Source organism: Microplitis mediator, chromosome 5 (assembly GCF_029852145.1).
Source record: "Microplitis mediator isolate UGA2020A chromosome 5, iyMicMedi2.1, whole genome shotgun sequence".
Taxonomy (NCBI): Eukaryota; Metazoa; Arthropoda; class Insecta; order Hymenoptera; family Braconidae; genus Microplitis; species Microplitis mediator.
Window position 1 is genome coordinate 14732639 of NC_079973.1, and position 23988 is coordinate 14756626.

The 23988-nt window shown below is 27.4% G+C and overlaps 3 protein-coding genes across 6 annotated transcripts; 2 read left to right on the forward strand and 1 right to left on the reverse strand.

Annotated features, from left to right (window-relative positions):
* The first annotated feature begins 7268 nt into the window (after positions 1–7268).
* Positions 7269–8939, forward strand: LOC130667759 (elongin-B). The gene is made up of 3 exons (XM_057469590.1): positions 7269–7611; positions 7717–7810; positions 8239–8939. Exons 1-3 carry the CDS (start codon positions 7609–7611, stop codon positions 8493–8495), a joined length of 354 nt encoding a protein of 117 aa, XP_057325573.1. The 5' UTR covers positions 7269–7608; the 3' UTR covers positions 8496–8939.
* Positions 8940–11835: 2896 nt separating this feature from the next.
* LOC130667758 (esterase OVCA2) lies at positions 11836–13337 on the reverse strand. 2 transcript variants are annotated; one of them, XM_057469589.1, is made up of 6 exons: positions 13226–13337; positions 13020–13058; positions 12532–12697; positions 12266–12460; positions 12063–12209; positions 11836–11994 (listed from the first exon to the last, which is right to left on the reverse strand). In XM_057469589.1, the coding sequence occupies exons 2-6, from the start codon at positions 13044–13046 to the stop codon at positions 11852–11854; spliced, it is 678 nt and encodes a 225-aa protein (XP_057325572.1). In that variant the 5' UTR covers positions 13047–13058; positions 13226–13337; the 3' UTR covers positions 11836–11851. The 2 variants fall into 2 exon arrangements, with proteins under 2 accessions (XP_057325572.1, XP_057325571.1); XM_057469588.1 differs by having other exon boundaries at positions 11837–11994; positions 13020–13322.
* Positions 13338–15327: 1990 nt separating this feature from the next.
* On the forward strand, positions 15328–21681 carry LOC130667757 (transmembrane GTPase Marf). 3 transcript variants are annotated; one of them, XM_057469585.1, is made up of 14 exons: positions 15328–15671; positions 15963–16050; positions 16664–16988; positions 17443–17569; positions 17660–18053; positions 18139–18246; positions 18413–18433; positions 19356–19509; positions 19577–19715; positions 19797–20110; positions 20210–20505; positions 20580–20747; positions 20823–21019; positions 21098–21681. In XM_057469585.1, the coding sequence occupies exons 3-14, from the start codon at positions 16811–16813 to the stop codon at positions 21300–21302; spliced, it is 2301 nt and encodes a 766-aa protein (XP_057325568.1). In that variant the 5' UTR covers positions 15328–15671; positions 15963–16050; positions 16664–16810; the 3' UTR covers positions 21303–21681. The 3 variants fall into 3 exon arrangements, with proteins under 3 accessions (XP_057325568.1, XP_057325570.1, XP_057325569.1); XM_057469586.1 differs by lacking the exon at positions 15963–16050 and having other exon boundaries at positions 15407–15424; positions 15597–15671; XM_057469587.1 differs by lacking the exons at positions 15963–16050; positions 18413–18433 and having other exon boundaries at positions 15329–15671; positions 21098–21680.
* Positions 21682–23988: the final 2307 nt, after the last annotated feature.

Genomic DNA, 23988 nt, shown 5'->3' on the forward strand with positions numbered 1-23988 from the left:
GAAAGATAACAATCAGCTGACTGTAGCACGGTGGATTATACGTCAGCTGATCCGCTCGAACGCGAAAAAAAAATTTTTACTTTTAGTCATTTCCTCTCATCTAAAAATTTACCTGATGGTAGCTTATACACAACTATGAAGAAATATATCCGTCAGCTGGCTGTATCCCGGTGAAAAAACCGTCAGCTTATACTTTGAAAGTTATAACGCAAGCGGTAGGTGGGAGCATCTAACGCCTAATTAAATGCATCAGCTGACGAGGTTTCCTCCGACTTACCGCCAGCTGATTTTTTTTATTAATTACAGCTGAGTACTAAAAATCAGCTCATAAATTTTTATCTGGGAGGAAATGACGTATCTCGAATTATTGAGTGTTACACTCTAATTTTATGGGAATTCAATGCTACGTAAACTTCAATAATGAATATCTCAAAAAATATCAATCTGAGTGATTCGGTGCTAAGGACCTTTTTTGTAGGAAATTAAATTTCCTATAAAGTTGTTATTTGCATTTTTTTTGTAGGTCTTGTTGTTTATGAGATAATGAGAGAAAAATCAAGAATTCTATGACAAAACTCAGTTTAGCGGTCCGTACTACCCCACCTATATGAGTTACGACTTCGCGACAATGGGCATTTTTGTAGAGCATTTAATTCTGAGAAAATCCCGGCTTTAGACGAGATGATATCATGAAATTCCGCGGAGTTATAGCAGTTTAAAAAATAAAAACCCTAGTTAACGTGTATTTTAAATGGGAAATCTTTACATGCTGTGGTCGAGTACTTAATATTAACATTAAGGGCTCAAACTCTTAGGGAATTTTTTGGGGGTATTTTCAACAAAATTTCGGGACGGGAGCGAAAATAAAAAATAGTCGCCAAAAAAAGCACCCTCATATAAATACTTACAAACTAATAAGTATATATTTTATCTTATCTTTTTTTTTCTTTTTTTTCTTTATCATATCTTAAAATCGATCAGAAGACTATTTTTTTTATGAGCATAACATTAAAATAAAAATAACTAGAAAACAATGCGGAATTCGAAAAAACTTTATTCATAATAACTTCTAGGGAATAAAATTGTCTACAAAAAAAGTCCAATGATATTTGTTGATAGGTCTGATAGTTTCGCCGGAAAAGTAAGAAAATCTCAAAATTTAATATGAATTCGACTTCAACCTCAAATAACTTTTGAACGAATAGATTTATCAAAAAATGATAAGAAACCTTTTTTGTAGAGCATTCAATTCCCTACAAAACATGCCTTCCAATTATTCCTATGACGCATCGTTAGCCACTTATGAAAATCAGCAGACGTAAAAAAAATTTTTTCAATGTTATTCTTATGGAGATAGAAAAGTGCAATGCGGACATTGTTAATATTAATATTTAGAGCTCTAATTGTCACAGGCGTCTTTTTTCATCTAAACGAAACTTTTGAACCTGTTTGGAAGAAAAAAAAAATTTGTTTGTTTTTTGAATCACCCTAATATATATATACTAATAAGTATATATACTTCGTAGTTTTTAAGTATTTATATGAGGGTGCTTTTTTTGGCGACTATTTTTTATTTTCGCTCCCGTCCCGAAATTTTGTTGAAAATACCCCCAAAAAATTCCCTAAGAGTTTGAGCCCTTAATGTTAATATTAAGTACTCGACCACAGCATGTAAAGATTTCCCATTTAAAATACACGTTAACTAGGGTTTTTATTTTTTAAACTGCTATAACTCCGCGGAATTTCATGATATCATCTCGTCTAAAGCCGGGATTTTCTCAGAATTAAATGCTCTACAAAAATGCCCATTGTCGCGAAGTCGTAACTCATATAGGTGGGGTAGTACGGACCGCTAAACTGAGTTTTGTCATAGAATTCTTGATTTTTCTCTCATTATCTCATAAACAACAAGACCTACAAAAAAAATGCAAATAACAACTTTATAGGAAATTTAATTTCCTACAAAAAAGGTCCTTAGCACCGAATCACTCAGATTGATATTTTTTGAGATATTCATTATTGAAGTTTACGTAGCATTGAATTCCCATAAAATTAGAGTGTAACACTCAATAATTCGAGATACGTCATTTCCTCCCAGATAAAAATTTATGAGCTGATTTTTAGTACTCAGCTGTAATTAATAAAAAAAATCAGCTGGCGGTAAGTCGGAGGAAACCTCGTCAGCTGATGCATTTAATTAGGCGTTAGATGCTCCCACCTACAGCTTGCGTTATAACTTTCAAAGTATCAGCTGACGGTTTTTCCACCGGGATACAGCCAGCTGACGGATATATTTCTTCATAGTTGTGTATAAGCTACCATCAGGTAAATTTTTAGATGAGAGGAAATGACTAAAAGTAAAAATTTTTTTTTCGCGTTCGAGCGATCAGCTGACGTATAATCCACCGTGCTACAGTCAGCTGATTGTTATCTTTCTTCAAGATGTTGGATTAGCGAACAATTTAACGTGTTTTCAGGTGGGAGGAAATGACTAAACATTTTTTTTTTTTTTTTCGTGCGTGGGAGGCTATCACCGGTCAACCCACCCACGGAACCCAAGCTGACGTTCACGTAGCTTTATAACACAACACTCTCATGCATTCCTCTAATTATTGCTTGAGAGGAAATGACTGACGAAATTTACACCTGGCTCCCGGACTATAACGAGTTTCGGCCAAATTTCGGCCTTTTTTCGACCTAGCGAGTTTCGGCCTCGTGTTCACTACCTAGGCCTTTTTTCGGCCAAGAATAAAATTACTTTTGAAATATTTTCACCCGGGATGATTATTATAATTATAGTCAAAGATATACACTTTTCAAGCAAAAATCGATAACTCCGGAATGAATGGAAATAAAGAGCTAAAAATTTAGCTGAAGACTTCTTTCTACATGTATGAAAACATATTAAAAAATAAAAAAAAAATGAAGAGGGTCACCGTCGCAACGTCGTTGAATTGATATGGAATGACCCATATATATTATCTTTTATCTTGATAAATAAATAAATTTGATTATCATCATCAAAATATAAGATATTCATTAACGACCTTTGACACGACATTAGTTTACTTTAAAATTTAAACTGCTTTTAAAAAAAACTATTAATATCACAAACGACAAGTTGTTTAAATAATTCATACTCTCTAAAAATGAATCAGTGAAATTCACTTCAAATTAGTGAATATTCACTGGGAACCAGCTATAAGTATACCACTGGTCGAATTAGTGGTATACTTATAGCTGTAGAAATAGTGACTATCCACTGATTCGCGAGAATTTCACTAATTCATTTTTAGAGAGTACACATTTGTACATGCGAAATTTGGGTTTTTCATATTTGACCGGTTGACTGGTTATTATTTAAATTTTAAAATCGAATTGAAACAGAGTTAAGTCATGAATATCATCAGCCATAAACGCAAGAAAAAAAATTGATAAAAGCCTCTTTTTTACTGTAGAAAATCCCCTTATTAGTAAAATGATTATTTAACATCTCGAAATCTAGTGGACGAAATAATTTCAAGCTCACTAAATGCATCTGCCTAAATAGAGTTATGAATGACTTTGATTGAGTATTGAATCTGAAACGCGTTAAAATAGGTCGAATCATTCAGAAGTTGGTGGAATATTCATATGCATAAATACTACGCACACGTGCGCATGCTCAGCTACGCACATATAATTCAGAAAACAACCAAAACGATTTCCCAAGACCTTGAAAACGTCAACATTTGTCGAAAACTCGAGAAAACAACTACATCAAACTTATCAATAACATAAGTACTTTATCAATTAATATATTAACAATCAAATCATAGTAAATATTGTGTCATTAAAACGGAATAATCAATTATCATTATAACTTTTGCTAAGAAATCATCTAAAGAGGGAGAAAAAATGATAGTCTACATATAAATGATAAAGCAGTGGGAAAGAGAGAAAGTGAACGGCGGGTCTCCAACGACAACCCTATAAGGAGCGCGCGTAAATATCAGGAGAGTATGCGCATACGGAGCACAGCTATCGACTCTACTGTTATCATGTTTACTTGATTATACGGCCACGTGTTTCGATGAGGTTTTATTCGCAAATCACTAAGCTACCGAATAATATCTGCTAGATCATAAGCGCCTAGTATCAATAAGTTGAGTTTGGATTGCACGTGGCTAACATATAATAATATATTAACCTTGAATAACCTTTATAAAGCCTATAATATTTGTTTTATGGCTTTTTTTAACACAGATTGTTAATAATCAGTTTTTTTTTTCTTTTTAATATTCTACATTTCCATAATTACTTCATTTATTGAATATATATTAACCTTTAACATAATAATCAATTACTTCAACAGTCACATTAGTATTTATTTATGATAAATGTTATCCGTGCACATATTATTAACTTAATAAATTTTCAATTGATTAAAAATAAAAATGAATTAAGTTAATAATTTCGTTTGAATTATTGAACTTAAATTAAAATTAAATTATGATCTGTAATTGTTTTTAAATTATTTTTCGGAAAAAAAAACCCACAAACATTGATTCATACAAAGTTTGTATTCCATCAAATAATGAAACTTATTATTTCTGCTGTTATATGTACGCCTGATAAAGAATTCATGAAATACGGAGTCCTTGTGGAGGCTTCGTACTCTTTATGTATTATATATACATAAAATACATAGATATCTGACATTAGATTGAATGTAATGACATCAAAAGAGAACATATTATATGTTATGTATAGAGAAAATATATAAACGACCAATTGAAATAACTATTTTGAAGTACATACATGTAGTGACACTAGCCGAGACTCCTCACCTGCCCATCAAAAGACGTAAAGCCATCCACCCCGGCTAACTCCGCATCAGGAGAGCATGTATGTAAGGAACCTTCGAAAGCAATAGACGCGATTGTTTCGGTTCTATTACCTACTCCAATTCATGTCATCCTATAATTTATTCGGCAAAATGTGGACGCCTTTCAGTAACACTTTCGTGCTCTCATTACATTATTATTTTTTACATAAATTATATAACCTCAGAATAATTTTTTCTACCATAGTCAATTTTAAATAAAATATTACTGTATTGTTTATAAAATATTTGTTAAATAAATATATAAAAATACATAAATACTCACAGAATGTTCATTTATTTAAAAAATGTATCATATCGTTTAAAAAGTTAAGTAGTTACTGAGTACATAATTCATGTAGTAGAAACTGCAACAATTTATTATAAAATGACAGTTACTGATTTTTTTTATCCACCTGAAATATTTATTTCATGTCAGTTTTTCAATCGGTTGTCTGTTTGTAAACAATTGAATATTTAACGTTTGATATACTTAAATAGAATATAGAATATTCTTGAATAGTAAGTGGGGGTACGTTCAATATGATCACACATGATAATAAACATGACAGGAATTTTAAATTAAGAGGATAAATTAAAAAATTAAGTATGGAATCATTTTTAAAAAATCTTTAATAAGTCCGAAAATGCACGTCTCAAATGCTTATGTTGTAGTAAAAATATGAAAGTTAACTTTTAAAATAAAATAAATTTAAAAAATAAATAAATTAAAAAAAAAAAAAGTAAACTGACAGCTGATTCAGTTTGTTATAGGAAGCGCTAGTAGTACATATATTATTTTTGTTGGATGTCTGCTACTTTCAAAGGCATCGCATTTGAGGCGTACAGTAGAATACAATAAATTGATAAATTTTACACACTTATCTCAACATTCTATGTTTTTTGATCATGCAACGTAAGGAAGGAGTATAAGGCTGGGCCGCACCTAACGAAACCCTGAATTTAAGAATTCTAATTACTTTTTGAATATTTATGGGACTCGGATGATGAAAATCTTCCGAGGAAGTTCGTCTTCTGCTGTTAGTCGGAATCTAATAAAATTGCTGCTATGATAATTATTTAATAAATAATTAGAATTCTTAAATTCAGGACTTCGTTAGGTGCGGCCCAGCCATAAGAACGAATAACGGTGAGTTCCACTAAGCGTTAGCAACGCTCAAAACGCCTCAAAATCCTATCTAAATACACGTGAGCGTGGCGTTGTGAACGTCAAATGGAACGCACCCTAAGTATGCCTAGCCGACATCTTAGAAATAATTGAGCGCGCTTTTCAAAAATGTAAATCTAATTGTTCCGTAAAATTTATGATTTTTTTAACATTATCGCTAAATCAGATAACAATTATTATAAATAAATATATTACATGAATACTTTGGTATTAAAATACATATTCATGTTTTCGGACAAAAGACAAATTTGATTTTTTTTTTAATTTTATTTTTATAAAAAAAAAAATGAAATTGTTAAAAAATACTTGTTATGACCTATGTTGTAATAAATAAATATTAGAAGAGAATTATTTTTCTCCCCTAATAGCACAGTTTGCTTTAGCAAAAGTTTACTTACAAAATTTTCCTTGAATTTTTCGTCAAATGTCCGTCAACTTCGGACTTTTCCGTTTTTGACGACAATTTATATCCAACTTGCTATACAATTAAACGTAAATTTACTACCCAAATTAGAATGCAAATTCACTTGGAAAGTTGACTAGAAAAAATTTTTCGTTAATTTTGAGGTAAATTTTTACATCAGTTTATTGTTAATTTGACTTGAAAAATCGTACCCTGATAGCCAGAGTTTTTAATCAAAAAGTTGGTGTACCTAAGTTGCGACCAACTTGACGACAAGTTGTTGACAACTTTCAGCTTGTGTAACTGTTGACCACAAGTTGGCTACAAGTTGTCGGCAAAAGTTACACGAGCTGAATGTTGTCGACAAGTTTTTCGGAAAGTTGCTGACATCCTATGGAAATGCCAACTTTTGCGGCCAACTTGGCGACAGATTTCGGCAGTAGGTTGTCGACAAGTTGCGGCCAATTTGGCTATCAGGAGTGAAGTATTTTTTTACCCTCAAATTGTAGACATTTTTTATGTATAAATTTGCTTACCTTCTGAACTAATAAGAATGAACATTACCGACTTTTTTTCTAGGAAAAAGTTATCTCTAAATTGAGCAAAAATTAACCGTAAATTTTTCTTTACAACTCTTGCTGTTAAATTGTCTACAAATTTCAATGTCAAATTACAGTCAATTTCAAGCTAAAGTGGCTATAGGGTCTATGAAGTAATTTGTATCATCAATTAGTACACTAGAAATCTATGTTATCAAACATATTCATTTTCAATAAAAATATTATTTGTATATAACTTAAACTTAAACGTAAATATATAAATAATTATAATCAACTGTTAAAACAATTATTAATTATATTTATCATCATTCACTTTGTTATCAGAAAATTATTAACAGTAAATACTTAAGTATTGTCATTTTTTTTAGCTTTTATAGCAACGTTTTACGAGCGATTTGCGATCAAAACTTATAAAAGCTAGTATATATCATATATATATTTAGAAGGCTGACAAGTTTTTGAGTGTCGAGTGTCTCTTGTTATAAGACTGTTTAGTAATCAGGGAGCCTTAAATTACACTCAAAAATTTTAGTATAAATTCTAACAACTGTCTATTCATCAGGATAACATTAGTTTAAATTAATTTATCATAATGGTAAAAAAACACGATTATATACATTTTTATATTTTTTAATATGCATATATATATATATAAACTTTTTATTCCTTAACCTCAAATAATATAATTTTTTAATTTTAGGATGTTTTTTTGATGATCAGAAGAAAAAAAACAACTATTTTTACTGATGCCAAGGATAATACAACAGTATTGGAACTTAAAAAAATGATTGAAGGTAAATTAAAGTTATTATTTAAGTGTTGATAGATGTTTTTTTTTAAACAATGAAATATTATTGCAAAACAATGGAGTAAATTAATCGCTAAAGCTCATACAATTATTGAATTAATTTATGGTTGAATCGTTATGATCCTGAAGTTAGCAGGCAATTTAAAATTTTCAAATTTTTGTTTCAATAAATCAATTACAAAAAAAATAAAAAATTAAAATATTCACATGTATAAAATTTTTAAAACTACAAGTGCAATTTTTTCAAATATTTTTTTTTTATAATTTATCGTTTAAAATAAAATCCAAAAATTATTAGACGTCGGCTAACTTCAATATCATTAAAGTTCATACGATTATTGAATTAATTTATAGTTGAATCGTTTTATAAATAATTATTCATTTACGACAATATTTTTTGTTTATTATCATTAGGAATATTGAAAATACCTCCCATACATCAACAACTTTTTAATAAAGAAAATGTTGAAATGATTGATGGAAAATCACTTTCCGATTATGGATTAACATCAGCAACAGCTAAAGCACAATGTCCAGCATTAGTTGGATTAGCATTACTTCAAGAAAATGGTACATTTGAAAAATTAGAAATAACTCCATACTCTCAACCACCTGATCTTCCTGATGTTATGAAATCACAAGAAGCAAATGGACAAGAGCAAGCATCTTGAAATTTTAAAAATAAAAAGTTAATCATCAGTGATCAATGTGTTACTTGTCATTGTAATTATGAGCAATGAGTCTACGACACCAATATTATTTTTTTCTTCATGTTAAAATTAACACATTTTTTAAATTAAGAGATCAAATTTTTGTTCCAGTCTTCTTTAAATTATAATAAAAGTTTTATTTTATTTTATTAAATTCAAATACAGTAATTAAACATTCAAAGTGTACATGTACTTTTTTCAATTTTCACATAACTGATTATTTTTAATAGTAAAGAAAAAAAAATTGTGGTAGAAAAAGTGAATGTTAATTGCTTCTATGATTTTTATTAAAAGTAGATTAATGATGAATGATTTATTGAAACATAAGGAATGGACATTTAAGTTTTTGACTGTGCCATTATTGTTCTTTATGGAAATACTTGTTCAGTTAAATTATTATTATTATTAATATTATAATTATTATTTTTTTTCTTCTATTAATATAGTCCGATAAAAATTTCAGACTATATTATTTGTAAAAATATTGATTTTTCTTTCTTTAATAAATTAAATTTTTCATATTGAATGAATGATTTTTTTTTAGTACAATAAATATTGAAAATAAAATTATTTGAAAAAGTTTTAATAATAGCTGTAATTTTTTTAAGCATAAAATTTTTACAATATCAGATACTTAATAATGTCGAGAAAAAAAAATTTAAGGAAAACTTGTTACAGTTGAATTTTTAGTAATCTAGTTCAAAAGATGGCAATCATGAACAAGTACGGCTCCACATATTTTTGAGATTAAAAAATCGAAGAATTTTTATATCACAAACTTATTATTTTTTTTTTTTTTTTTCAATTGTTCTATTTCTCAGCGGGTTGATAAAAAATGTACTCTAATTTTTTATTTTTCATCATCATACCAAAACTTATTTTTTCGAATTTTTATCCATAAAAATAGATGGAGCCGTTCTTATGCATACCGTAACAAAAAAATTTTAAGTTATAATTTCGTCACAAATAAATTCAAATCATAAAAAAGCGTAAAAAAAATTTTAAACGGGCATGCAAAATTTATTTATAACATAATAATAATAGAAAACAATAGTGTGGCATTATAATGTACGCTATTTGAATTATAAACTTTTTTGGAAAAATATTATAATGTAATTGGCACTTATAATGTCAATATAATGAATTATTATAATCAAGTCAAGATATTTTGGAAACTATAAGTAGCTTCGTAAGTTTTGTGTTGCAAAAATAAGACTCAATAATTAAAAGTTAAAATAGTATTTTAATTATAGCAAAATAATATTTTGTAAGATAGAAAATTTTTAGTTTTGATTCTAGGAATAGTATTCCCAGGCATTATCATTACGGTTATAAATAAAAAATGTATATTCAGAACACATCATAATCCCACAACTGATACACCAGGACTTCTCAGTTTTGAACCAAGGTTATATAATTTCCAAAACACTTCGTCATTATAATTTAAATATTTTTCATATTGACATAATTAAATTATTATCGCAATTCGTTGTAAAGTATTTCTACTTAGAATTTTACTCAACAAAAAAAAATACTTAGATAACAATATTCACTTATAAATGATTTTATAATAATCAAATTTGTATACAAGTAACATAAATAAATTAAAATTAATTGATAAAAAAGTAAATGTAAGACTTTTTTAGTCAAAAATTTTTTATCTTCATTAATACTCAAAATTATTATACGATCATAAAATCGAAATAAATCTATTAATTTATTCGACGTGGATACGTGTACAGAAATAGGTGCGGGATAGAGTAAGCTGTAAGCGTGCGGCACGATAACGTGCCACACGGTAGGCTATTCCGAACATAGGTTTTTTCTGTATCTTAAGACACTACGTAAATTATTTTTAAAAGTATAAATTGTAATTTTTGTCTGATCAAATTTTTTTTAACTTCCCACTATACAAAATCGACGATTTTCGCAAAATTCGGGAAGTTATTGTCTTCACCTCGATTTTCGAAAATCGAGTTGTAATTAGGTGTTGACGTTTTGAGGTCTTGGGAAGCTATTCTAACATTTCCAAAGAGATGTGTGTGTGTGTGTGTGTGTGTGTGTGTGAAGGTGTGTTAACTTTCTATAATTTTTTAATAAATGAACCGATTCAGATGATTCTTGCGGCAATCGACAAGGCTCGTCAGCCGTTAATTTTCGTGCGAATTTCAGATCATCCAATCGAGTAGACTAAGAAACTTAAAAACTACGGAAAAAAAAAATAATAATTTTTTTTTTTAAGTTTTCAGAAACGACTTGATGAATTGATTCCAAAATCTAATCAGCTTTAGAATTCAAGAATTCGTGTAGATTGACGTAAGTACCGTTTCAATTAGTTAATTTGTTCGAAAGATATTGTCGGAGAAAGAAATTGTGAAATACGCTTCTTTTTCAAATATCTTCGTAATGACTCAGCTGATAAATTCCATAATTACACTGATTTCAGGACTAAAAAACACGTAAATTGCGGTAAGAATCATCTCAATCGGTTCATCCGTTCGAGAGAAATCATAGGAGAAAGAAATTTTCTTTTTTTAATATCTTTGAAACGAGTCTATCAATCAGTCAAAATTGAATCAGCTCTAGAGCATATTAAAACACGTTAATTTCCGCAAGAACCATCTTAGTCGTTTAATTCGTTCGATTTGTTTTAGGAAATTTTGTCCACGAAACGCTAAAAAAATTATCGTCTTCTGAATTTTTCTTGTATATTTCATATTTTGACGTCATGATCTATCTCAAAACTTCTTTCACTCTTCATTTCAGTTACTTATATTTATTTCTGCCTGAATCGATGCGTTTCATCAACAATAATTGAGAACAAAAGTTTAAGAGTTACTTGTTTTTCTGAATTATTTTTTGATTTGTCGCAGCGTAAGGCAAGGCATAACTTTTTCGAGCTCGAAAAGCCCGATGCATTAATGAATATTTTTGAGCTCTCCGAGCTCAAAAGTGTATTGACAATCATGTTTTTGAGTTCGAAAACAGCGGGAAGTTTTGGGGCTGGCCCGCAAGATCAACTATTTTCCAGAATTTTTTTTTTTTTTTTTTTTTTGCATATGTCAATTATTTAGACTATAAGGTTATTGAATTTTTTGTCCGACCGATAGATTTTTTTTGTACAGTATTTTTGACTCTGAAAAAAAAAGCTCTAACGAACCTTCAATAATTTGTAAATATACAATAAATTATGTACAAAAGTAATAACATATATCAAGTTTCAATTGAAGGATTCATCTTCCGAATAAACGAATTTTTTAAAAATAAATTTTAGTTACAGTAGTTATATACTTTACTTCAAATGTAAACTATATTTATTATACTTTCGAATTATTTTTTGTTACATACATTTCATTAAAAAAATCATTATATATATGTTTTTTTCCTGCTACAAAATGACCTCCTTCATGGATGACAACTTTTTTATTTGTGAATAAATCTGATAAAGATTTAGCCATTTCTGTAAATGTTAAGTATAGTTAAATAATAGAAACACATTATATTTATATATTTATTAGAGTAAAGTACCTGTAGGTATGATCCTATCTGTTTCACCATAAACATGTAACGTTGGCAAATTAAATTTTTCATCATAAAATACAGCATGCGGTTCGCACAAAGATTTAAATCCTGATATCATAATTGCAAAATCAAATTTTATTAATGGATCCGCAACTAAAAATATAAAAAATATTGACATGTATACTTATAAAAAAATATAATTTACTTACGTTTTTTTTGTTGCATGGAACACAAAATAGATACAAATGATGCGCCCTGTGAAAATCCAAGTATTCCATCAAATGGACCTTGATCTTTGAATATATTCTCAATAACTTTAACACTATCGTTAAAACCAACAGACAAATTACTTGGTTCAGTTGCTATAAATGTATGATCTGCTGTATTAAACCACCAACCTCTTGCTTAAAAAATAATTATCAAATTAAATTGAAATCTAGTTATAAACCAATATAAATTTTTAATTAATATATACTATCTCCAGTGGTCTCTTCTTCATTACTATCAGTTTGAAGTGGGGGAACTTGATGTGGTGCTTCAGCAAATACAAAATCTATTTTTTGTTTAAAACTTTTTCTGAGTGACCCTAATTTGCTTTTAAAAATAGAGCCCGATTGCCGATAGCCATGGATTGCTAAAATCTATTTAAAAAATGTTTTAATAATTATAATAAACAATTAAATAATTCAATAATATTGTAAAGGTCGACAGTACTAACCGAATTTCCGGATTTTAGATTTCCAATTACGTTTTAAATATTTATGAGACTCGACCGATGATAATGTTCTGAGAAAGTTCGTCTTATGCATTTTATTAGAAACTTTAAAAACCACTGTAATGATGATCAATTAATAAATCAATAGAAATCTAAAATTCGACAATTTGATAAGTACAGCCCGGCATCAATTATCTGATTTAATTCAGATAAATTTTCATTGTTTTTTAGTAAAAATAAATATTTACCCGTAATTTATTATTTTGCTCAACCATTTTATAATTTTTCTGATAAATAAATTACGAAAATTCTCTATTAAGTAAGGTTAGAAACCCAATACCTGATCAGGGGACTAGTACCTGATCACTCCGTGTATTTGTATATCTATATTTAGTCAAATTTGGTAGATATAGATATACAAAAAGACGGAGCGATCAGGTATTGGGTCTCTTACCTTACTTATCAGTTTTATTCCCCCACTACTAATAATTATTTTTTGTAAATGACTATTTCACGGCGAACCGCAGAACTCAGAATTTGACATTGAAATTGCCTGAAAAATTTACTGCCTGAATTTGCAGACAATTTGACAGCAAAAGTTGGAAAGAAAAATTTGCGGTTAATTTTTGCTCAATTTAGAAGTAATTTTTTACTAGAAAAAAAAAGTCAGTAATGTTCATTCTTACCCTTTCAGAAAGTAAGCAAATTTATACATAAAAATGTCTACAATTTTACGGTAAAAAATTACTTTACAATTTTTTAAGTCAAATTAACAATAAATTGATGCAAAAATTTGCCTGAAAATTGACGAAAAATTTTTTTCTAGTCACCTTTTGAAGTGAATTTGCATTCTAATTCGGGTAGTAAATTTACCTCAAATTGTATAGCAAGTTGTGTATAAATTGTCGTCAAAAACGGAAAAGTCCGAAAGTGACGGAAATTTGACGAAAAATTCAACGAAACTTTTGTACAGTAAGCTTTTGCTCAAGCAAACTGTGCTATTAGGGAAAAAGTCCGACGTTGACGTATATATTTGACGTTAACTTTAAAGGGAACTGTCGTTAAACAACTGCAGCTCCTTGTTTTATAAAAATTGATTAATCAGATTATGATATTTAGCAGTACAAAATTACTATAGTTGTTAACAAACAATTTTATTGTTTCTAAAAAATAATACTATAAACAATATAGGCTCACGTGTCTTAAATTATAACTCGATTTCTAATAGTGTATATTAAAATCATTCTCAATCAATACGACAAAAAAAAGACAAATCCTACCAAAAACCGATTCTCTGTATAAAATCGCGCCAAGTACACGTTTAAAATTTTTTACAATTAAGACAAGATTCTTTTTACAAAAAAATGAATCAAATCGAAAAAATACCAAGTACCTAATATAATTCGAAATCATGGAAAACATTTTCATAGAATTAAACAAAAAATTGAAAAAAAAAAATTTCAATGTACTTGGTGTGCCTATAAACTGGAAAAAAAGAATATCATTCAATTTTATTGGAAAATAATTTATATGCGAAATCAATTCTAAAAATTTTGCTTGAATAAATTTAGTAACGCACACCAAGTACATTGAAATTTTTTTTTTTCAATTTTTTGTTCAATTCTATTAAAATGTTTTCCATGATTTCGAATTATATTAGGTACTTGGTATTTTTTCGATTTGATTCATTTTTTTGTAAAAAGAATCTTGTCTTAATTGTAAAAAATTTTAAACGTGTACTTGGCGCGATTTTATACAGAGAATCTGTTTTTGGTAGGATTATTTGTTACAACGTGGATATTGTTGGTGATTTCATTGCACTACATTAAAACAAATTTTCTCGTCGTATTGATATTTTTAATCATAAAGCCTTAAATTTGTATGATTCTGTTTACTCTAGACTAGAATTTTTAAAAAATATAGTTTTTTTAATTTATATAAATATATATATCCATATATAAAAAAAATATGAAAATTCATTTGTAGTTTTTTTAAAATTAAACATGTTTCCTTTATTTTTTATCGATAAAACCACATTTTCGTAGCTATATGTCATTATAAAAATTTGTCGGATGAGAAAAAAATTAATAACTTATGAAATAAAAATTCTAAAAATAATTTTAAAAAATTCATCTGTAGATTTTGATGAAATGAAGAGATGAATTTTTTTTTTTTTTTTCATTTTAGTCATTATTTAAATAGATATAGCTTAATATAAATTCTATAAATTTTATTGAAAAAAAAAAAAAAGTCATCTGTAGTTCGTTTAAAAAGAATGTAAATGGGTTAATTTGATATTTTTCTATTGATATATATTTCTGAAAATGTTCATTAAAGTTTTATTTCAAAAATTATAGCTCCAAAAAAGAAAGTAAGAAAAAAAGAATAAAATCCGTGTAAAGACAATTTGAAAACGAATACATTCCCGAGTCTTAAAATTTTTTAAATCGTTTTTTCGCAGAAATATCGATTGTTGAACTTTTCGATTGTCTGATGTCTGCTACATTCACACTCATCTTTTCAAGTGAATTTGCATTCTAATTCGGGTAGTAAATTTACGTTAAATTGTATAGCAAGTTGTGTATAAATTGTCGTCAAAAATGGAAAAGTCCGAAGTTGACGGACATTTGATGAAAAATTCAAGGAAACTTTTGTAAGTATTATATTCTATTAGGGTAGAACTCCCAGGTCCCAGAGTAGAGTAAAAAACGAAAACACACCTGAGGTAAACTCTCTTGTTGGGATAATCTCTTATATGTATAGTTTCGTCATAAATATGATTTCATAACCAAAAAGATAAGCTGTAAATTTTTTCTGCATACCAGTACTAGTAGTGGTGACTACTGAAATGGAGTAAGCTGGTTGTGATTGAAGATCACGAGGATTTAACATCGAATACGGTAAATATTTTGTAGATTTATTTACATAAACGTAAAGTTAAATAAAATAATTATAAGACAAATATCATAGAGTTAAATTTATAAATGAATTTAACAAAAATAAGGTTATGTACGAAGAATTATAAATTGTAACATTGCAATTTATAAATATATATTTATTATTCATAAATAGTAACTGCGCAAATCTTAAGAATTACATCATAAAAAAATTTCAATTTTAATTTTAATTTTAAAATAACTTAAGACATATCATGTAAGTATTCTGTGTAATAATAATAAAAATTTTTTCAGTATTAAAATGGATAGTATAACGTGCACTGGAATAAATGATAGTAATAATTCATCATCGTCAGATAATAATGAACCGTCTAATAAGCAGGTGTTAATTCTTGCTTCGTACATGTTTTTAAAAATATATATATGTACATAGATATCATTGAAATATATATATATATATACAGCGGTACTGAAATTAGCGGACGTCTAATAATTTTTGGATTTTTTTTAAAGCGATAGAGAATAAGAAAAAAACATTTGAAAAAATTGCACACATAGTTTTTTTAATTTTCTACATATGCATATTTTTAGTTTTTTTTTTTTTGTGCAATTGATTTGTTGAAAAGAAAATATCTAAAAATTGTTAATTGTCTGTTATCTTCAGGGTCATTATACACATATATTTAAAAATTAAATTTTTTATTCACGTCTATGTGCAATTTGTTCAAGTATATTTACCGAGCAATCACTATTTATTTATTGTAAACTAAGTAGCATTAGATAATTTATAGTCATATATATATCTAAGATATAAACAAACGTTTTTTATGCTTGATTCCTTTATGTCTAGTTTATTTATTTTTATTTTTATTCATAAGCTTTATTCACACTACTTGAGTATTTATATATGTATATGTATATTAAATGTCGTATTTCATATATGTAATATATGTACACTGCTTATTTATTATTATTATTTTTTTTTTTTGTTTCAGTTGATCCCGCATGCTGTCTGCACGATATCAGTACTCTGCCTGAATTGTAACACACTGTATATTGACGATAATTAGTTCATCTTTAGCAATAAATAAATAATTTATAATTATATATATATATATAAAAACAAATATAAAAGTATATAAATGGCTGCCTACATCAATCGAACGGTATCGATGATTGGAGGAGACAGCCAACTTCGTGCTAATGATATTCGAACTGATAATTCTCCTCTTCAGATTTTTGTCAAAGCTAAGAAAAAAATAAATGATATATTTGGTGAAATAGAAGTTTATGTTAAGGAAACAGTTGACTTTATGCAAAGTAAGTTTATTATTTATTTTTACAAATTAAATTATAATTTTAATTAATGGTGAATTTACAACTCTGCCGCAGTGTGTTTATTTAAAAAGTTTAAAAACTTCATAAAAAAAGTTCACCAGAATAAATTAGCTACCAAAAATAATCAATATCATTCAAAATCAACTTTGATTACAGTTCGGAGTAGTTGACAAACTCTTGACTGTAGATGGTGGAGATTTTAAATGATAGTTTAAAATTTTTTATTGAAAGAGTTTATTCTTATTAAAATTCGACAGATGTTTCATCAGAGAAAGGATTTTTTAGATTTAAATGAATATGTTGAAGTAGATTTTGACTGATTAGAGTTTAATTTTTGGTAGGATTGCTTATGACAGAGTTATAAATATGTCACTTTAAAACTTTGACTAGTTATTATAAATTGAATTTGTTTTATTATTATTTAAATAATTTTCAGCACTTCAAAATGATCGTAATGTCATTAGTACAGAAGAAGTTGAAAATATTAAAAGTTACATTAACAGAGTACATGGAATACGTGATGTCCTTAAGCGAGATCACATGAAAGTAGCATTTTTCGGAAGGTAAAAATGTTTTAAATATTTATATACTTTTAATAGGTATTATCAAACTGTAAAAATTTAGTATTATTATTATTATTTTATATCTTTTAGAACAAGTAATGGAAAAAGTACTGTGATCAATGCCATGTTACGTGACAAAATTCTACCAAGTGGTATTGGACACACGACAAATTGTTTTTTACAAGTTGAAGGTTCTGAAAATGGTGAATCATATTTAATGACTGATGGTTCTAACGAAAAACAATCAGTTCAGTCAGTTGGTCAACTTGGACATGCATTGTGTAAAGAAAAATTGTGCCAAAGCAATTTAGTACGAATATTTTGGCCAAAAGACAAATGCTTTCTTTTACGAGATGACGTTGTCTTTGTCGATAGCCCTGGAGTTGATGTAACAGGCGAACTTGATGGATGGATCGACAAACATTGTTTAGATGCTGATGTTTTTGTTTTAGTTGCTAATGCCGAGTCGACATTAATGGTTACTGTGAGTATTTATTTTAATTATTAATTAATATAATAACTTTTTGAGGTGTCACACCTTAATATAAATTAATTATTTATATTGATAGGAAAAAAATTTTTTCCATAAAGTATCAACAAGATTATCAAAACCGAATATATTCATATTAAATAATCGTTGGGATGCATCTGTATCTGAGCCAGAATTTTTAGATGCAGTAAGTATTCTTTTTAAATTTAATAAATATTTAAACTTTGAAATTAAAGTAGAAAATGATAATTATTAAGAAATATAAAAGAGCCCAAGTGATAATAAAATTATCAAAAAGTTAATAGTAATACTAAAAATGTAGTAAAGATTGCTTCATTTCTATATTGTCTTAGCTGGTCGATGAACAGAAAGAAGTAAGTTCTGATAGAGAAATAAAGTTATTTATTGGAAGCACAGCAATTAAATAAACACCGTTCCGATAAAGCATGATATATTTTAATAAATTATTTTGTTTACTGCTTTATAAATTTAATATACTAAAATATATTTTTAGCTGTGAGCTTAAAAAATATACTTTACATGATATAACAATAAATTTTTTTTACAATTAGCCCTAATCGGTTGAACATGGGTCGCTTGTGTCCAAATATTCTACGGTAAACAGCCTCCATGTCTCCGAATTTCGATGAAAATGTTTATTAAAAAAGAGATTTTCGGGGCTGGCAATAACTATCGCATAGTTAGAAGTCTAAAGAAAACCTACGAATTTATTCAGATTTTTCCTTACGCAATAACATAGTTAAACAAGCGGCGACCGCTATTGACCCATGTTCAACGTTTACGGGTGCTGAAAACAGCGACACCGGATTAGGGTTAATTAAGCATCTGAAAAGAATTCGTTCTAAGAATATTACAAAATGGTTCTTAACTTTGAACTTCCGAATTTGAAACTATTCTGAACTTTGAGTTGACTACTTTTGGAACTTTTAAAATATTGAAGAGTAAAAAGAATTTCAACTGACTACTTTTTCTGAATTTTTTAAGCAACAATAATTCGGCTTGAAAATTTTGCTTGTGTAAAGAACATTTTGAAAAATAAAAATACTTTAAAACCAATTATGAACTTTTTTTTATTTTTATAAGAACTTTTCAAAAACGAGATCTGGAGATTGAAAATTTTTCTATTCTTGCATTTTTTTTTAATTTAAAAAAATGACCAACTCAAAGTTCAAAATTGTCTTGAATTTTGAAGTTCACTATTATGAACTTTTTTATAATATTTTTGGAACTGACTTCTTTTATATGGATAATTAATAATTAATTTTTGAATTTTAGGTAAGAGCACAACATCAAAATATAGCTGTTGACTTTCTGGCACGTGAATTGAAAGTTTATTCACCAAAAGATGCTGAGGATCGTATTTTTTTTATTTCTGCTAAAGAAACTCTTCAAGCGCGTTTACAAGAACAACGTGGGCAACCTGCTCACAGTATGTATTTTAATCTTACATTATTATTTTAAATTTTTTATTGATAAAATAAAACTTTCATTTATAGACGGTGCTTTAGCGGATGGTTTCCAAAATCGTTACTTTGAGTTTCAAGATTTTGAAAGAAAATTTGAAGAGTGTATATCTAAGTCTGCTGTAAAAACTAAATTCGAACAACATTCACAGAGAGGCAAACATATTGCTACGTAAGATTTATTAATTATTCAATAAATTAGTTAATGGATGTGTAAAATGATAATAAGTTTAAATTTTATTTTTATTTACAGAGAAATCCGCCAAACATTAGATGAAGTATTGAATCGTGCTCAAAAGATGCGTATTGAACAATTAACAATTCAAAAAGAAGTTAACGATAAACTTAATTATACTGAAGACCAATTAGGATTAGTTACTAAAGAAATGAAAGATAAAATTCATCGAGTAGTCGAAGATGTTGAGCAACGTGTATCAAAAGCTTTAAATGCTGAAATACGGCGGCTTTCATCTCTTGTTAATGATTTTAATGTACGTTTTCATGCAGAACCACTCGTTTTAAATGTTTATAAACGTGAATTACATTCATATGTTGAGAGTGGATTAGGTACGATAATATTTTTAATATTTTAAATGAAAAATATAAATAAATACGTGACTTATATTGAAAGTTTATAATAAAAACAAAAAAAAATTATTTTCATAGGCTCTAATTTAAGGGCACAATTAAGCTCGGTATTAGCATCAAACATGGATTCATCGCAGCGAGAAATGACCAATCGAATGTCCAGTTTATTACCTGATAGTAAACGACAACTATGCTTAAATATTTTACCTAGAAGAGAACCTTTTGAAATATTATATCGACTTAATTGTGAAAATCTTTGTGCTGATTTTCATGAAGATTTAGAGTTCAGATTTTCATGGGGTATTACGGCATTGATTAATAGATTTTCTGGAAAACAAGGAAATAGATTAGCAATTGCAAATTATCCTCAAGAAGTGAGTCTTGAAGTTTCATTATTATAATTTTTTTAAATTGTAATTTATTTATATGATTATTTACTCATCAACAGATTCCACCATCAATAACATCACCAACTGATAGTATAGATTCATTAAAATATGTAACAAATCCAATAAATTTATCACCACGTAACGACGATTGGTCATTAGCATCACGAATTGCATTCGCTTCTATCACATCACAAGGAACCATGGGTGGATTAATAATTGCTGGATTTGTAAGTGTTCAAATTAATGAAAAAAAAAAAAAATTAATTTCATTTCATTAAAATTTCTTATTTAATAAATTTTAGATGTTAAAAACTGTCGGCTGGAGATTAATTGCTGTAACTGGAGCTATTTACGGATCATTATATCTTTACGAACGACTTACATGGACGAACAAAGCTAAAGAACGTGAATTTAAACGTCAATATGTTGCTCATGCTACAAAAAAATTAAGATTAATTGTCGATCTTACATCTGCTAATTGTAGCCATCAAGTTCAACAGTAATAATAAATATTTTATTTAATAATATAATCGTTAAAAAAAAAGTAAGATATTAATTTAAATTAAATTTTTTACAGAGAATTATCGAGTACTTTTGCTCGTTTATGTCACTTGGTTGATGAATCAAATACAGAAATGAATTCTGAATTACAAAAAATAACTGAAACTTTAAGGTCACTTGAAACGGCAGTCACTAGTGCTAAAGTTTTACGAAACAAAGCAAATTATCTCGCAAACGAACTAGAATTATTCGACGCAGCTTATATTAAATCGTTAAATTAAATTTATGAAACCAAATAATCAATTTTTTTTGTTAAAATTTTTTTTTTTTAATTCTGTAGTTTAAGATTTTGAGATTCTTATATTATTTATAGTGATTTTTAAGAAGGATATTATAATCATTACGGTGTATAATCAATTGTTACATTACATTAGTTTATGGAATGTTGTTATGATAAATTCTAGTCGTAAAATTACCGACAATGGATTTAGATTATATTATTTATAATATTTAATATGTTTCTTCATTAAATCTATACTCAAATTCTATAACTGTTCGAACGAAAATAATACTTTCCTATCTATTAAAAGTCAAAACTTTTTGTTACCCTTCTATAATCAATTACTTTTTTCTTGACTCATCTATTTTTTGTTCACAAAAATTTTAATTAAATTGGATTCAATTATTCATTTTATCTCCAAATGAGAAATACTACAAGTAAATAGAGTGAAAAATGACTTCTTTTTTCTTTTCTTTGAATTCTGTTAATTATTTTTATGTATTTATAATGAAGCAAAATTTTGTTTAAAGTATCAAGAGAAGATCGAAATTCACGATAAAATACGTTTAATATCCTTAAAAAAAAAAATGTATATTGTATTAAATAAATTAAAATATGAAGATTTAATAATTGGTTTATTTTTTCATATTTATTTAGATTTAAAAAATTAAAAAGTGCAGATTTTTTAATTACAGTGACGTTTGTCTAAAATAAATTATTTATACGAGCAACCTGCAGTCGCTACGTAACTGCCCAAATATCACTACTAAATTTATAAAATACGCAGAAAAAAAGGATTTCTTGCCGCGAAAAATTTTAATTTGAACCAAGAAATTTTATGCATTATGAATTAAATACAAAAATTGTCTTGGGGCGAGAAAAAATTTTTTTGGTCAAGAAGTAATTCCTTGCACCAAGTAATTTTTTCTAGTTCTAAATAAACTTTTTTTTTTTAAATTCACAATGCAAAAAATTTCTTGGGGAAAGTAAAAATTTTCTTTAGGCGAGTAAAGATTTTTTGTGTCAATGAATTTTTTTTTCTATGCACACTTTTTTTGCTTTGAGAAGCTTCCTAAACCCAAAAGGGAGCATAAAAATCTGTCATTTTGGAATAAGTACCGCGATATAAATATATAGCTATATATTCAGTCATATTTAGTGACAGAATAATTACAGTATTAATTTATTTAAAGAAAATAAGTGCGATTGTCTTTTTTCTCGCGTAATTTAAATGTAATTCGAATAATATAGATAGATCTATTTATCTCAATACTTTGGCAATCAAAAAGAGTTTAAACTATGAAAAGGCACGAATTCTAGTCAAGAACTATCTAATGGTACCAATTTCAATAACATTAACTAATTATGTCATATAGATATGGCGGGAACAAAACTTTCTTTATTCTCTTAATAATATAGAATAGATTAAGACATTGCAAAAATGATGAATCGTATCAATCAAATAGTGTATACAATTTTAAATAAATAAATTTTTTATTTAAAATAAACTCTCTTTTATGTAAATTAAATATTATGATTAGCTTACATAGTAGTTCTATAAATTACAATTTAAACAAAAATAAATTTTAATAAAAATGTATGGCCGGTTACTTACTTAAATTAAATGGGATTTTTAAAAAAATTTATTAAACTTTTTTTTAATATTTCCAATACAATGGCTATAAGTACTAACTTTTGATTATCAATAAAGTGATTTCCTCTAAAACTCATTGTACTATTTTGTTATTTGTTTAATAATATTTTATGCTAAATTTTTTTCTGTTTTTGTCTTTTAGCGCCAAAAGTATAATTTAAAAAATATTTTTATTATTTTACATTTTAAAAATTTAATTAAAATTCAATTAAACACCAAAATAAAAAAATCTCATAAAAATTAAAATAACTAATGATTAGTAATTTAGTTTACTGTAAAACGATCACAGATATTTTTATAAAAGTATTATATTATAAATCAATGAAATTGATCTATGCACTGTTTTGTAGGACAAAAAATTTTAAATAATAATAACAATAAATTTCTATTATTGAGACCTAAGTATACAAATTATATGACATAAGTTTCTATAATCGTGATGAAAATCAAAAAGTTTGGAAAATCCAAATGAGCATGCCTTAAGCGGTCGTGTCATACACGAATTATTTAGATTAAATGTTTACGTTACGATTTGTTAATTTTTTCATAAAGACTCCTATTTTTTTCTTTTTTTTTGCTTACATTTAAGGAACTATTAAACTATAATAGAAAATTATTATAGAAAATATTAAAAAATTCCCGCGGATAGAATGGAAATCTTTGCTAACGCCATCTAGCACGCTCCGAAAGAAGAAGCAGGTCTTCACTAACTCTGTTTTGTTGTATAGCCGCCAGGTTGACTATAGCGTGAATAGTTCTTTTAATTCGCCCTTCGGAACTTGGAGGCGTTCAGCTCGCGGAGAAATGTGTAGGATTTAAAAGCGCGCGATATTACTGTTTAAATTTGAATTAGGTTTTAATATACCAGTCGGAATTAATATTGAATATGAATTAAATTAACTCGTTCAATTTAAATAAAACTGTATTATTTTATTCATATATTTTACACAAAAAAAGACGAACTTTATAAAATATCGTTTCTAAATTACCAACGTTCAAGTTGGTTACCACGCTTGGAATGATTCTTGTATCC